The sequence below is a fragment of the Castanea sativa genome, chromosome 3 (assembly GCF_040712315.1).
Source record: "Castanea sativa cultivar Marrone di Chiusa Pesio chromosome 3, ASM4071231v1".
In the NCBI taxonomy this organism is placed as follows: Eukaryota; Viridiplantae; Streptophyta; class Magnoliopsida; order Fagales; family Fagaceae; genus Castanea; species Castanea sativa.
Window position 1 is genome coordinate 58411137 of NC_134015.1, and position 17461 is coordinate 58428597.

At 36.8% G+C, this 17461-nt stretch overlaps 1 protein-coding gene across 1 annotated transcript; it reads left to right on the forward strand.

Annotated features, from left to right (window-relative positions):
• The first annotated feature begins 10880 nt into the window (after positions 1-10880).
• On the forward strand, positions 10881-13045 carry LOC142629242 (uncharacterized). Its single transcript, XM_075803199.1, has 4 exons — positions 10881-11345; positions 11888-12096; positions 12400-12526; positions 12635-13045. Exons 1-4 carry the CDS (start codon positions 10881-10883, stop codon positions 13043-13045), a joined length of 1212 nt encoding a protein of 403 aa, XP_075659314.1.
• Positions 13046-17461: the final 4416 nt, after the last annotated feature.

Below are 17461 nucleotides of genomic sequence, written 5' to 3' on the forward strand. Positions count from 1 at the left end.
CTAGTCCGAATTAGACTTTCATTTGGTGCAAATTTCCTTTGATTCCTTGCTCCAATTTGACTCAAATTTAATTGGGTTGTTCTTCTTTAACTTCATTATGGCTCTTGTAATAGTAAAGTCCATTAGCCTTTTTCTTTGTACAAATCTGCTTATTTAATTTCATTCTCCTACAAAAGACAAATTCACGCATTAAAATTCAATTAAGCACAAAATTAATTATTCAGCTTTATTCCAAAACCAAATATAAAATGCATGAATTAACTCAAAATAAATATGATGATTCTTTTTTAATAATGATATAAATATGCAAAATTAAGTTATTATCAAGTATCAATGGTACCATGTGAACATGATGTTGCTATTAATATGAAAAAAATTGGTATTCCTATGTTATTCAACAATAAAATAAGCACCAATTTGGGGAAAAGGAAAAGTCTCCATAATTGTGGCCCCATGTTCATCTAATGTAATTTAATTCACTATCTTAAACTTAAGGGCCAATTGTGATCAAGATCAAGATCCTACATAGGATTGGCGAGATGGTCACATGGATTGGATTGTATATTGAATTGAGAATTATAGGATTATACTTTTTGTTAAAAAATGGGTGTAAAATCACATATATATGAAAAAAAAATGATATCCCTAACCTTACTCAAAAGCAAAATCAACACCAATTAGTGGAAAGGCAAAATTAGTGGAAAGGCAAAGGCACCATAACTGTAGCCCAATTTTTTTTTTTTCAAAGGTAGCCCCACGTTATTTACTGTAATCTATCATCTTAAGTTTAAGGACCCACTCTTGTCAATAAAGTTCACGTGGTACATTATGAATTCACACCATAGTTGTCAGAATCAAGATCCTATATAAGATTGGTGAGATGGTCATGTGAATTTGATTGTTGGATTTAATCAATTCACACTTCACACTAATCTACCCACTTACAAGAATAATGAATTTCTTCACTTACTCTAAGGTCGTGAACTTTATTATTTTGTAATTTCTTTTTCTTTGTCCTCCATGATATGGGACCCTGGAAAAAGACATTTGTACCCAATTTGACGCTTACTAATGGAAAATCATTAAACTCTTCACTGAATTTAATTGCTACATATATGAATAACCTCATTTTACAAATTAGAGCCTATACTTTCAAAGATTGTTGGAATGATTGTGAACCTTTAGATTTAGGAACGTTTTAGTGGACCAAAATTTGCTTGATTTGATAGTAGGTTGGAATTGGCTCAATACATTAAGGAACGTTTTGGATTGGGACCTAGGAAATGTAGGGTGGACATTACTGTTTCCATTTTCCCTAGATACACATAAACCTACCTGTAACCTTATGAAATTTTAGTCAATTTCTTAACAGGCACCATCTCTTGGGAATGGTGCAACACCAATCTGGTTCTCATTCCCCAAATCTCAAAATGCATAATGAAATAAGAGTTTACTACTGCTAATGAAAAGAAAAGAAAAAGGTAACTGGTGTATACAAAATTCTCAATACAGTATTTCACAAGCTCGACAATGCAATTGTATCTCTGTACGAACTCCTAAGTGTCAAAAGGATCATATCACAAATACAAATCAACTTCGAGGCATAGGCTTTTGATTATTTGATTACTGATCCACACAAAAGTGTACACGCAAACAATTCAATATATAAACAACTTGCTTCTAAAGCCAAATTGTTGATTTGACCTTTAGCAAACTGGGTGATTCAAGATTATTAAGACTCCAGTACATCTTTCAGCTGCAATAGTTTATCTTTGGTTTGTTAATGATCAGAAACCCAAAATTTAAAAGAAATATTGCTTATGCAATTAAAATTCCCCTCTTAACCAAAGCAATCTACGTACTTTTGAAATCACTTCCCTATAATGAAAAACTTGATAACCAGTCATTCACATTCAAACAATGAAAGGACATGGAAAGAAGAATTTACAGATTCACATAAAGCCAGTTGTTTCCTATTCATCATATGGCACTGCTTGCCATTTTTTCTTCTTGACATCCATGACATGTTAGATTCAGGATGTTGATTAGAGCCTCATATATAAGCCCTTGTGTCCATGAGTTGAGTATAGAGCTTTGTAAACAAGTTTTTTTTGGGGGGGGGGGGGGTGGAGAAAGAGAGCTTTGTTGTTTTGATATATTGAACTTTGCTATTCTGCATATGGAGCCTTTTCAATTAGCTATCTCGCACCAGAATGTAAGAGATGGCTATATGAGGTGCATCCTTGCTTAATGATTTTCAATAGCATAAGCTACGCTTCTCCAGTAAGTTTAGACTGCATAAGTACAACAAAGAAGGTTGTAGCTTCAGGACAAAGGGCAGAAAATACAAAAGCAAAGCTTGAGAAATAAAAAATTTCAACAACAGGTATATTACTGCAAATCCAACAAATTTTTTTTTTTGGTACTATAACATGAAAATGATTCTATCAATTGAAAATATTCAGTAAACTTCACTTGTATTCCCTTATTTTTAGAAAAGGGTAATTAGAGTCTTAAGCTCAAACCCATCCCAAGATCAACAAGGTGTTTTGATTCCCGAGTCACAAATTCTCAATAAGTAGTACACCATACTGAATATCGTAGTAAATTTCTGTGTGTGCTGGACGTGACCATTATTGCATTGTAGCATTATATTTAATTGATGCCAAAGGAAAACCAAAAATGTTTAGCAAAATTCCAAACTGTGCACGACTGAGATAAATCAGAAATTGAAAAACAATACGGAAAATGTAAGCTTTGACTAGACCTCTTAATCCCCAGTAACTTCCAATTTGTTGACTATGATTTAAAACTTAGATAACCACATGGAGGAATGATGTTGAGCAATTTTATTGGAATCATATAGAACTTCATAATGATGATTACACACAAAGGGTTATACCTCTTAGATAACAAAAAAAGCTAACAGAAAAGCACCTTAATTATGAGAAGTTAAAAAAAAAAAGGGAAATAAAAATGCAAACCTTCAATGTAACCCTGATGTTTATGAGAAAACGGATGACATTAAGGTCTAAATAGACGAAATCTGGGGTCAATCTTTCAGATCTTCATCACTATTAAACTCAACACTGTACCGCACTACACCATTCTTCATGCTTATAACTTCAAACACTCACTGGCTACTAGCTTAATGAGCTTCGTCTGTGATCTGAATCATGAGTGACAACCATACCCAACAGATTAATGTAGAGAAAGCTATAAGAAACTAAATAGTTGCAGCCAGGCAGAGAACCTATAAAGCCAGGAAAGGAATAATGAAGGACAAATTCGAGAAGATTTGGTCATTGGCAATATTAGTATGTAAAAAGGAAAAACTTACTTTCCTTGGCAGTTCAAAATCCATGCTTGCATCCCCAAGTGCTCACTGAACATCCTTTCTATGTCCTTAGAGGTCTATTGTAAAGCAAGGAATTTCTTCTAGTGGCCAGGATTTAGGACTTATTCAGGGCAACCAACATCATCAGAAGTAAGAAGTTCACAAAGAACGCATAATTTTTTTAATGATTAGATTTATGATACTTTTAATCACAATGGACATCAATGTTATAATCTAAAGTGAATATATATAGTAGCCTAACCTTAATTTCAAGGAACTATAACATGTTAAGAGGAATTTCAAAGTGTATACATTAAACAAGGGATGAGCATCACGAGCTATACACGAGCAATTAAAATAATAGTCAGAATGATTTTTTTTTTTTAATAAAAAAAGGTGACTATTAGGACAGACTATATCCAGCAGCAGAATGCTAAGTCCTACAGTAAACTTTACTACTATGCCTTGCAACTTATTTAACTTATAAGCAAGAAGAGGAGCATAAAAATGACCCAGAAAATATAATCCTAATTCCTACAACAAAACAGAGCTATTAAAGACTATTCAAATGAGAAGCAGACATAAGTATGGATTTGACAGTCGAACAAACAAAACTGAAGTTAAAGGAAAAATATACCACATAATATATTTGGGAGGCATCATCTTCCTCAATTTCTATTGTGAGTGGTGGTGTCAAGATCATGTTCATTTCCTTCCTCAACTGAATCCTTGACATCCCTGAAGGGGTTTCCACTTTGAGATTGATCTTATCTTCCTCATCTGTCAGAAATAATCTGCCCACAAGGTATATGTTAATCAGTTGGTCGAATGCTATTTGTAACAACTAGAGGACTGAGATCTGAAAAAATGAATGACAAACAGAAGAAGATTGTTTTGAGAATTAAACATAGATTACACTAGGGGATGAGCTAGATATGACATTGTCAATGATTTTAGGAGGTCTAGCCGCAAAAGCTTTTGAAGGTACTCCAAATTTCCTATAGAGAAGAGTACCGTTTAACACAGGTTTCAAATGTATAAATTATAAGTAGCAAAAGGTCTTTTGCACCTTTTTATTTTTTTATTTTTTTATTTGATAAGTAATGGGGTTTCCTTTTGCCTGATGCTAAGATTGAGTCAGACCTAATGAGGAAAGAAGATTTTGCATGATGTTCTGATTGAATGAGAACCAAAACATTGCTAGGCCCTTAAGGGTTGGAAATAAAATTCGTTGACCAAGGATTTATAAGCAAAAACAATAGCATTAAGTGAATCAGAATTGAACTGCCTAGAGCGAACACTTGTAATATGGCTCCATTGCATTCTTTTCTCCATTAAAATATTGGTGACTAATTCAGGTATTTCTATTTTTTGAATGTCATTCCAAATTGGGCGACTTCCAATAGTAAAAAGAAAAGCAAGAATTTATCATCTCATGCCCTCCACTAACTAAGACAAGAAATCCTCATGCCTTTGTATTCATCAATCTCCTAAATGTATAACATTACACCATGAAAATTAGCAAACAAATTTCAAACCCTAAAACATAATGCCAGAAATTACATGAGATGAAGACTGGTCAATTACCTAGCTCACCTTTCATCTACTACCATATAATATAGATTGCACATGATATGTTCCATAATGCACATCCTTGCTTCCATTATGAAATGATAGAGGATCTGCTTTTGTGGCCCTTTCTCAAATGTGCATCTACATGTGAAAATTTGATTCAACACAAAATGTACATCCCTAGATATTAGAATCAAATGTTTGGTTCAAATGAGGCCAAAAAGAATTAAATAATTAGCATAAGATTATCAAGGATGGACAAAATGATAAGGTTAAATAGACATATGATTAAGAAGAAAATATTGAGATATACCTCACAGTGGAGGAGTAAATGATTCAACTAGCAAAGCCAAGGTATATGTAGTTTTTTCTTCTACCCTGGTGGTAACAGGCCTCTTGTACTTCAGACTTTTTCATGTAAAGAAATACTTCAGACTCTAAAGCAAGAAACAAGCATATGATATTGCTTTATAACTTGATAAATAGCTATTACCTAACCCTAAAACTTTCGTACTTGATAATTAACAAAAGCAATTTAAAGCCTTGAGGGTCCCCTCTCTTTTTTCTTAAGACTAGTATTACGTAGATTTCTTTCATTTGTGTCGCCAACTTAGATTGAATACAAAAGAAAGCTAACATGTTAAGTTAAAATTTGAGTAACATTCATTCAAGAATTATTTTTTTTCTTTTCTTTTCAAATAGAGAATCTTTAACACATTCACACATTCTGGTAAAGTTGCATATAGAGGGCAAACAAGATTGAACCATTCGTGTTAGTGTCTTAATTAGTTTGGTCAAAATCTATTCAATTAATCAACCAAAGTTGTGATTATTATATTTTTGACGGTATTTTTGAGAATTGAGTAGGATCATTAATTGAAATTTTGGTGAAATAAAAGAAGATGATGATGAAGGTGTTACCCATGTGACTGGATTAGAATTGCAACGCCGAATCAAGCTAATATTGAACTTTGTTGACACGCACAAGCGCAAATAACTTTTCACCATCATCATTCAAAAATCTGAACTTGTATCTAAATTTATGAATCCTGAAAGGGGGAATTTCTTGTCTTTTATACCAAAAAAAAAAAAAAAAAAAAGTCTATAAATCAATATCATAATATTTTGTTTGAAATTGATTACTTGTAAATAAACTCACAATGACAATGACTGTGAGTGAAGAGACCAACACCTTTCGACCAGTGACACTCATTGGGGAACTAGAAAATTGCAACCTCAATATGCATTGCATTGGATCAGTTAATAATATTAAAAAAATGGTACCACATCAGCACTTCCAAATGAGCCATTCACCTGCAGAGGAAAGTAACTAACATCATGAAAATGATCATGCCACTATCTTGATTATCAATTCTATGGAAATAATAACGAATCTTTTAAACTGTTCTAGAGTCTAGACTCAAATCCATGGATAGTGGGCCAAAAACTAGAGCCTGAGGTTTACAGTGGAAATCATTAATTGGTATTCCGTAGGACATGAGACAGTAGTACTGCTTCAAAATTTGCATGAGCTGAGAATTAACAATTACGGAAGCACATGTTTCAAAACATAGGATTGAACTGCTAGTCCCAGTGCCTTTGAGATTTTGGCCAAAATTCAGCGGTGGCTATAGGAATGTTTTCTAAGGTGGTTATTAAAGAAGTTAAATTATATAATATTTAATAAAAAGATAGTTATATCTCATTATCAATGTTGCAAGTTATATCTCTTTCAAAATTTTTCTTTGATTTTTCTTTTTGTTTGTAAAGGCCCAATATATTGTTAAAATGACCAAAGTTTGACTACAAACTTAATTGTAGTCTAAAACTACAGCTTTTACTAAATAAATTAACATGACTACATATTTTGAAATTCTAACAGTTGAATTGTATGTTTTTTATATTCTTAAAACACATGTCAAGTTTTATGTCAATCGGATGTTATTTACTATTTGATTCATAAACATATTTTTTGCATATAATTTTAGATTATAAAAACTAAAAAATTAAACTTTTGATTGATAACATAAACTATTGATCTTTAACCTTCTTGAAGTTTTGCAAGAATGAAGGATATAAGAAAAAAAATCCAATTTAATTGTGGAATTGTTAAAATTCATATCCAATAAAAGTCTAGCAAGCATGCACGAGTGCGATGAGTGAGTGCGCAACCAGGTCGAGAGAGGAGGATGCAGAACTTCAACGGAGTACGAAGAAAGTTAAGGAAAATCACTGCCAGGGTGACCAGTGCTCAGACAATAGTTCCACGGGCTTGAATGAGAAGATGTCATATAGGGATAAACTGCTTGGAGAGATCCCAGGAACCTTTGAACGGGCCTTTGACATCGGTCACAACATGGAGATGGACGTAGATTCAGATGACGAGTTCTCTGATCTCCCTTTAGGTGAGAAGGCAGTTAAGCTCTCTGGTACTACTAAAACTCGAATAAGAGCGTAATGGTCGAATGCCGTAATACTCAAGGTCGTGGGGAAGTCAGTTGGATATAGCTTCTTGCATTCGTGCATTGTGAGTATGTGGAAACCGTCAGGAAGGATGGATTGTGTCAACCTTGGCCAAGACTTCTTCCTTGTACGATTTGCAAAGAAGGTTGATCTTGACAGGGTGCTTAAGGGTGGTCTGTGGTTTGTGGGGGGACATTTCCTTTCCATACGTCGATGAGAGCCCAACTTTAAAGCATCCCATGCAAACCTCTCCTCTGTAGCGGTCTGAATTCAGCTCCCTGAGTTGCCGATTGAGTATTATGAGCCATCGGTGCTTCGGGAGATTGGGGAAGTTATTGGACTGGTGCTAAGGATTGACATGCACACGGCGGCAGTGTCCAGAGGGAGATTTGCCAGATTGTGTGTCCAGATTAATCTTGATGAACCAATAACCAAACTTCTCAAGCTTGGTGGGATTGACCAGCCGGTACAATACGAAGGTCTCGGCTCCTTGTGCTTTGCTTGTGGCCGGGTCGGACATAAGATGGAAAACTGCCATTATAAGGTTGTAGCTCTGGCAACGAAGGAAGGGAAGGAAGCAGCGGGAAACGGGACAGACATGCAAGACCAAACTTCAAAAGAAGAGAAAGTCTTCGGTCCCTGGGTTTTGGTTTCACGTAAAAAGCCTCCCTACAGGCAAGGTGCAAAAGTGCATGTCCATAATTCCTCTTTGGGCTACTTGGCCGAAGCCCAAGGAACCAACAAGCCTCAACCTCTCTCAATGTTGCATTGGGCCACGCCCAAGTTTATGATGCCAGCAGTGATAGAAAGGGACAGCCTACTGACAATGCAGGCGTTGGTGCTTTTCCTGCAGATCGCACTAAGGAAAGTCAAGACAAAGACATCTCCTATCCCGTGACTAATACCCTGTGTGTAAAGAACTCTAACCCAGGCAAAAAAGCAAAAAAGAAGACTCGGGATGCACCGAGAACCAAGATCACCAGTAATAATTCTTTCCTTTCTTGGAAAGGCAGTGGGCTCTAATTCTTTTGATCCTAAGTTAGGTGAAGGTAGCAGGAGCTTTAGTTCGGTTACTCAGACCATGATTTCGCTGCCTGAGGTACGTGAATTCAAAGCGGGAGGGTCAGCCTCTCTTATGGAGCTTCTTAATTGGCAAACCCATGTGAAGGAATTGGGTGAGTTTCCCATTACAGAGAGGGATTTGGTGTTATCGGAAGAGGGCTTGGTTAGTGTGCCTAATCAAGGGGTTATGAGTATTAAGGCCTCCAGTCCGGAATCTTCAAAAATCCCAAACTCCACTCCTTTGGAGGGGAAGCAGGACACGAGCTTTGATCGGGTCTCGATTAGCATCTCCTCTCTTCCTTTGACGCGGATTGATCCTACTCGCCGTTCAAAAGGGTCGGGTCATGGTGAAGATGGAGTTCAGTCGATGCTAACTGATTTGAGCAAGGAGCAGATGAGGTGTTTCGATTCCCCAACGAATGAAATGCTTGTCGAGGAAGGAGGTGGACGCCCCAACCTTTCTTGAAAGGTCTGTTTTCCTTCTTTGTCTTTTAATTATGCATCTATTAATTTGGAATTGTCAGGGTGTCCTCAGCCCCAATTTTCATAGCATAGTTAATGATATGGTCCGAGCACACTCCCCTGCTATTATGATCCTCACGGAAATTAAGGTCGGCGGTGAGAGAGCTAAGCGCATTGTGGATAGACTTCCCTTTGATGGGGTTATCTGTGCTAATACTCTTGGATTATCGGGTGGTCTTTGGGTTATCTGGAACTCAACCCAAGTGGAAGTGTCCAAGCTTTCCCAACAGAACAGGAAATCCACACTATGGTCACTCTAATACCCAGTGGCTTTTATCAGCAGTTTATGCCAGCCCGAGGTATGCAGAGCGACGATTGCTATGGGAAAATTTGGAATCTGTGGCTAGCCTCCATTCTTTGCCTTGGATTATTGCTGGCGATTTCAACGAAGTCCTAATGGGAGAAGATAAATTCGGGGGAAGACCTGTAAATATTAATAGAGCTTTACGGTTCCAAGAGTTTTTAGATTCGTGTGGTATGATTGACATTGGTTTTCCGAGCACTCGGTTCACTTGGTCTAACCAAAGACCTCTAACTCATCTGATTCAAGAGAAGATTTATAGGGTTTTTGTTAATGCGGAGTGGTATGAGCGCTATCTTGAGGCTTGTGTGAGTCATCTTAATCGATCTCACTCTGATCATTGTCCTCTTCTGTTGAGCCTTGAGGGCAACCATGGTCTTATGCTCCCCTAGCCTTTCAGGTTCCAGCCAATGTGGCTATCACATCCTTCCTTCCCTAGTGTGGTCAGAGAAGCTTGGACTAGGCCAATTGATTTACCTCAGGCTATCTATAAGTTCACTGAGCAAGCAAAAATATGGAACAAGAATGTCTTTGGAAACCTCTTTATGTGCAAAAAGGAAGTGATGACTTGCCTCAAAGGCATTCAAGTTGCTCTTGTAGCCAATCCAAACGATTTTTCTTGTGAAGTTAGAAAGGGATTTACTGGCTGAGTTTGCGAAGGTGTCTAAGCTTGAAGAGGAGTTTTGGGCTCTTAAGTCACAGATCACTTGGTTAGTTGAAGGGGATAGAAATACGGGGTTTTATCACACATCAGCTCTTGTCCGGAGAAGGAGAAATCACGTCTCTTGCATTAAAGACTGAGTTGGAAATTGGATTCATGATGATCGGGATGTAGCGGATTATATTAGGCAGTGTTTTGTTGATTTATATACCTCTAGCCACAGTCATTCTATCCTTGCCACTTGGAACCCACCCTTTTGGCAAACTCAGATAAGTGAAGATGAGAGCAAAAGCCTAGTGGATCCTATCACCAATGAGGAAATCGCAGAGGGTCTTTGGTCCCTAAAGCCATTCAAAGCCTTGGGTCCTGATGGTCTTCATGCAGGGTTTTTTCAGAGGTTCTGGCTGCTGCTTAGTGATTCGGTTCGTAGTGAGGTAACGCAGATTTTCACTTCAGGTAATATACCAGAGTATCTAAACAAAACTCTTATTACCTTGGTCCCCAAATGCAAGAATCCAGAGTCCATTAACAACTACCGTCCTATAAGCCTTTGTAACTCTGTGTACAAGATAGTTTCTAAAATCTTAGTTGCTAGAATCAAATCTCTCTTGGCAAATCTGGTTTCCCCTTTGTAGATCGCCTTTGTCCCTGGCAGAAAAGGAATTGGTAACACCATCATTGTCTAGGAGGTGATTCATACCATGTCAAGGAAAAAAGGGAGGTGTGGGTTTATGACGGTGAAGATTGACCTTGAAAAGGCTTATGATCGTCTCGAATGGAGCTTTATTAGGGACACTCTTGGTTTGTTCAAATTCCCAAACTAGTTGATTTCTCTGATTATGAGTTGCGTGTCGACTTCATTGATATCTATTCTTTGTAATGGAGGTGCTCTAGACCCCTTCCTCCCTTCTAGAGGTATCAGACAAGGGGATCCTCTTTCCCCTTATTTATTTATTCTCTGCATGGAGGTTTTGGGTGCTCTTATTTCGAAAAAGTGTAATTCTAATCTTTGGGACCCCGTCAAAGTTACTCAAGGAGGTTTGGCCTTCTCCCACCTTTTCTTTGCGGACGATCTTGTTCTTTTTGCTAAGGCAAACCGTAAAAATTGTATGGCAGTAAAGCACGTACTGGATTGTTTTTGTAGTCTTTCTAGTCAAAAGGTGAGTCAAGACAAGTTTAGAGTGTATTTCTCCCCTAACGTGACAGAAGAGTACAGGGATGAGCTGTGTGAAATTCTCGGTTTCCGGTCTACCCCTTCTCTTTGGAAATATTTGGGATTCCCCATTAAAATTGGTGCCACTCCTCAGGACTTTGGCTTCATTATAGACCATGTGCAAAGTCGCCTCTCCGGCTGGAAAGCTAATCTTTTGTCTTTTGCTGGTCGTTTGGTTCTTACCCAAGCTGTCACCTCCACCATTCCTAATTACGTTATGCAGTGTGTGGCTCTTCCTCCTAAGATCCTTATCAGTGTCGATAGGCTTAGTAGGAATTTCTTCTGGGGCTCTTTAGAGAGAGAAAAAAATCCATTTAGTTAGCTGGAAGAAAATCACAAAGCCTAAAAGGGAAGGTGGTTTGGGCATTCAGGTAGCCAAAGCAAAAAATTCTACCTTGTTAGCCAAACTGAATTGGAGACTGCACTCAGAAACTTCTTCACTATGGGCAAGAGTTTTAATTCAGAAATATAAAAACCCAAGAAGGAGGTCTAATCCCGGTGTCAAGTTTCGGTCCTGTTCAACCACTTGGGTAGCAGTTCGAAAAGGTGAAAATCTTTTCAAACTTGGCTCTAAATGGGCCGTGGGCAAAAACAATCATCTCTCTTTCTGGTACGATAAATGGATGGACAAAGGTCCTATTAGAAGTTTGATTGTTGGACCGCTCAATCGTGGTGAGGATGGCATTCTTATCAAGGATGTGGTCAATTTTTTCAAGTTGGGATTGGCAGAATTTTTCCTTCTCTTTCCCTACTCAGCTTGCTTTGGAAATTAAGGCCACTCCTATTTCCTTCTTTGCCTCAAATTCTGATCGTATTTCTTGGTCTTCTTTTCCAAATGGGATTTTTGATCTCAAGGATGCCTACAAGCTAGCATCCTCACAGGAGGGAGATTTTAGTTCTGGGATGATTGATGGAGAATGGGTTTGGAAGGTAGCAACTATTCCTAAAATCCAATGTTTTATTTGGTAATGTCTTCACCGTAGCATTCCTGTGAGAGAGGTTCTGTTCACTAGGGGGATGGAAGTCCCTCAAATTTGTCCTATTTGTAATGAGGGCACGGAAAAAATTCTTCATTGCCTTAGAGATTGTCGTGAAGCCAAAGCCCTTTGGAAGGCTTTTCCTCCCCCTCTAGCCGAAGGTACTTTCTTTGAAAGTAATCTTGTGGACTGGCTCAAGTTAAATTGCCGAACCAGCAAGCTTCTATCTTCTTTGAGCTTCAGTTGGGGAATCATTTCCCCTTCTGGTCTTTGGACATTATGGTTGCGCAGGAACAATTTTCTTTTTCGTAATGTTGGTCTCTCTAGGCATATGAGAGATGAGGTTATCTCTAGAGCCACTGAATTTGCTCATCTCGGTATTAGTGCGAAGTTTGCTGGCTCTCTAACAAAAATCCAGGTAAGATGGTATCGCCCTCCCACAAATTGGCATAAACTAAATTCTAATGGGTCGTCCCTTGGCAACCCCAAATTGGCTGGGGGAGGGGGATTGATTTGAAATGATTAGAGAGAATGGGTTAAAGGGTATGCTAGAGCTGTGGGATGTATAACCAGTGTAGCAACAGAGTTGTGGGCTTTAAGAGATGGAATTAAGCTTTGTATTGCTTTAAAAATCCCTGTTGTAATCTATGAGTTAGATGCGCAACTTGTTGTCAACCTCTTGAAGAATTCCAATAGCCATCCAAATGGTATTGGTGCTCTGATTAGTGATTACAAGGAGGGGCTGCAGAAAATTCCCATGGTTCAAGTTCAGCATTGCTACCGGGAGGCTAATAAATGTGCTGATTCCCTTGCTAGGAGAGGAGCTTTGCTACCTCAAGATTTTGTAATTTATTTAGACCCTCCCACAGAGGTTTTGTTTTTGCTTAACTTAGACGTTGCTGGGATGTACTCGGATCGTTTTGTATCTGTTGTTTAGCTTTTATTGAAATCCTATTTCTACTAAAAAAAAAAAATCCAATAAAAAAAATATTGAGTGGAGTTGCAGCCTTACAACCAAGTTTGTTGTTAAACTTTGTCCAGAATTTAATTATATTGGGCCTAAAAAAATTGAGGGTGGTCACACATATTTTTTAGGTAAAAAAATCATAAATTTTATATATAATAATGACCCTTTTTTTTTTTTTTTTTTTTTTTTTTTTTTTTTTTTTTTTTTTCAGGCCAGGGTGGTCCTGTGACCACCTTGACTCTAACGTGGTGCTGCCAATGCCAAAATCTTATAAATTTATCTACCAATTGTATTCCTTGTTTTTTAGGGAATTTTGGAGAGATAAGTAGCATAATTAATCAATATTTAGTTCTACTAAAAAAAGAAGAAAAAACAAAAGAAGAGTTTGAAGAAGTTACCCATGATTGGATTAGACTTGCATCACTGAATCAAGCTAAGAATGAAATTTGCATGCACATAAATAATCCTTCACCACCGTCATCCAAAAATCTTTACTTGATGCTAAAATCATGAACCTAGAAACATAGAAATCATAGGTCCTCTTTTTTGTTGCCCTCTTCTTTGTCTTCGTCATTTGACCAGCTCCAAAGACTCTACGTGCCCAAAAGAAAACCAAGCTTTGAAAGAATTAGAAAGAGGTAGGTATTGGAGTTATTTTCTCTACATGCAAATGAGTGAGATTTGGTGGCGTGATCATTTGATTAGTCTAAATAATTTTAGATACATAACAAGATAACTAAATCAAAGCAACCTCTAACTTCGCTAGTTATGTGAACACAACAAAATACAAATCGCCTAATTCAAATTACAGAGAATTTAATTAAAATGTTTAATCTGTGGGACTTCTTGTCAATCAATTAGAATATTTAATAGATATATTTAGTAAAATAAAAGAAGATGCCCCAGGACTAGATTAGACTTGCAACACTGAATCAAGCCAAGAATGAACTTTGCCAACAAACACACTAACAAAAATCATCTTTCACCATCATCATCCAAAAATCTCTACTTGAAGCTAAATTTCGTGAAACCTAGAAACACAGAGATCACAGGAACCATTTTTCTTCCTTGTCTTTCAACATGTACCAAAAGAAAACCATATGAGTTATTTGAGATTAGTCTTATATCCATAGCCTTAAAAATCAATAAAATGAGCAAGACCCATATAAACAGGAAACTGTAAATGAATCAGAAAGATGTAGGTATACATTGATTGGAGTTGGAGTTGTTTTCTCTCTACACATATGATAGGCCAAAAATGTATTGACCCCTTGTGATAAATTGATTGATTAATTAGTCAAGTTTATTAATTAATCAAATTAACATGCAAACGCGTGATAGCATAAAAAAATCACCAATAAACTAAATGTAGCGGAAAATAAATTTGACACGGTAATTTGTTTACGAATGGGGAAAACCTTCAAGGCAAGAACCCTACCGGGTGATTTTAAGGTCATCACTCTCGAGAATCCACTATTATCAAAACAAGCGGTTACAAGTAAAGGAATCCCAATACCTTAAACAAGCGGTTACAAGATGTAGTAATTTTCAAAGTGGCAGTCTATATTCATGACTTTGTATTACTACAAATATTTTATGAAGGGGTTGCATGTATAATAAAGTCTTGGGATATAATTTATTAATAAGGCCTAGAGTGCAATTATATTTATATAGTGGTATTAAATATAATTAATGGCAACTTTAGACTTGTCAAGAGTTGACAGAAAAGCCTAAGGCCCATTGGAGCTAGTGTCTTATTGGTCCCTTTTGGTCCCACTCCAAACCACACACTAAAGCCCAATTGGAAATGTTGGAAAATTTAGACCCCGGTTGATAGAATTAACAAGTTTTAAATCCAAGTTGTTAATTAGATTTATTATGCATAAACTTGTTAAAGCAAACAAATATTAATATTATGTCACAAATAATTTGCAGAGGAAAAATAAATAAGACAAGATATGATGACCCGAAAAAACCAATGAAACCAACCAGTTTCATAGTAAAAAACTCAGGGGGAAACCTTCCCGAAAAGCAATCCACTATAGTAAAGAGAAGTTTCAGATCTAGTACAAAACCTTTGTCCCTAGACTCTATAATCCCTGTAGATGAACTTACAGCAAAAACTTTCTACCGCTTCAGAACCTCTGAACTCTTCAATATATGAACGTCACCCTTTGATGCACGAATCCCAGTATGTGACTAACTAATTGCACGGATCCTAGTACGCGACTTCAATCACCAACTAGAGAAGAAGATGTTGGTTGCAAAGTTCTTCACTTCATCAACAATGAAGATCAAGAAGCACTTGGTTACAAAACCCTAAGGCGCAAAGACGCAGTGACTTCTTTTTGAGAGAATAAGGTTTCGGTCACCTTTTGCATATGTTCTCCTTGTATTCTCTTATGTGACGACTTCTAAAATATGCCTTATATATGTCTAGGGTTGTGAGAAAAGAAACCCTACACAAATACAAAAGCCTGGTCCAAAAATCAGATTTGAAAATTTTGATTTCCGTAACCTCGATAGATAGCCTTGATAGATAGCATCTATCGAGCCTTATTAAACCTCGATAGATAGCTATCTGTCGAGTAGCTATCCACCAGGTGTCCAGTAGGTGTCCAGTTTTAGTAAACACATTTTCTTCACTTGTTTCTTGGTCCAATCTTCATTGCTTTAATACTAGACTTGAACAACATGTTCTTTGAAGTATTAAACACATTCTAGATCAATCCAAATACAAGTAAAGTGCGTTTTGTCAAAGGATTAGTTAACTACATAAAATATGTTCTTAACAATCTCCCTCTTTGGCAATCCGTGACAAAACCACAACAAATAAATGAACATATGAGAGAAGTCATAAATCACTCAACTTATACTCACTTGTTGAATACAATAAATCTACCCTAACACAAACTCTTGAAAAACTTTGCAAGAAGAGAGTTCACGGCATGGAAAACTTTGACAACCGGTATTTCTAAACACTTTAAGCAAAACTCATCAATGCATCTTAGTGTGAGACAGAAATAATAGATTGTGTACAAATAAAGAAATATGTGTATACAGAGAGAAAAGAAACAACACATGTAGAGATGGGTGAAAGAAACATACATCATCATATAAATATAACAAAAAGAGCACAATGTATATAATAATGGTCACAAGACCTAGGTACAAGAAGAAGAAGCTAAAAGTAGCTCTTACAACAACAAGGAGGTAAACACTCCCCCTAACAAGATGAAACACATCTCCCCCTTACAAGGTCATGTATTTCTCCCCCTAACTTGTAAAATCTTTAAGAAAGAAACCACAAATTCTTCAATTTCTTTCCTTTTTTGTCATGATTGACAAAGGGTATAAGAAGTTATAAAGCTTTACTCGAGAAACATAAAGATGATCAAGAATGATCAAGGAGCACAAAGAATCCATAAAAATGCATGAATGTAATGAAACAAGATGCTATAGATGACAAGACAAGAGAAACATGCAAAACATGTAAAAAAAATGCATGCAGAAGATCTCAATGGATTGAGAGGTGTCGAGAAGCTATCGAGCATACCTCGATGGATCGAACAACTATCGAGAGGACATGAAGTTTCTCGATCAATCCACCTAGTTATCGAGAGGTGTCGAAATTGCGATAAAATGCAACAGAAGAGCTCGACAGATAAGCCAGGTGTCGAAAGGTGTCGAGGAGGTGTCGAGATGGCTAAAAACCAGTTTTTCAAAGAGGAGAAAAACACAGATATGAATGCAATCAAACATGCAACTCAGTCAACGATCCAATCAACATTTTAACCTCTTAAAAACATCTCTCAACAAGAAAAATGTCATGCATTTTGATCCAAAACACACACACACACACACACACACACACACTCACTAAACAAGTCTAACCGATTTTATATTTCAAAAACAAGTCAAGACAGTTTAGTGAGTATACATCAACACATTTAAACCTTGTGATGGCCAAATCACATTGTACTTGTACATGTATCAAGAGTAGCAAAGAATATTGTATTTGTGTGAAAACATCGCAAGATTGCATAAGTGTTTCTATGTTATGACGATTTGGGATATGAGAAAATCACTTTAACTCACACACAATCATAACTGTTTGATGGGGACTATCATATTTGAGGTACATCCTATAACTCCCACATCTCCTTAAAAACACGCTTGCAATCATATTTAAAGCATTTTTGTTCTTTTTGCTTTTATTTTCTTTGCATATTTTCTTTTTATTAAGCAAACCATTCATGGGTATATAAAAGGAAAGAAAAGAAATACTCAATTATGTTAAACTTTTGACATTGCACTTTTGCTATGCCGAATCATACAGATGTCATTGACATTGCACTTTTGCTATGCCAAAGCATACAGATGTCA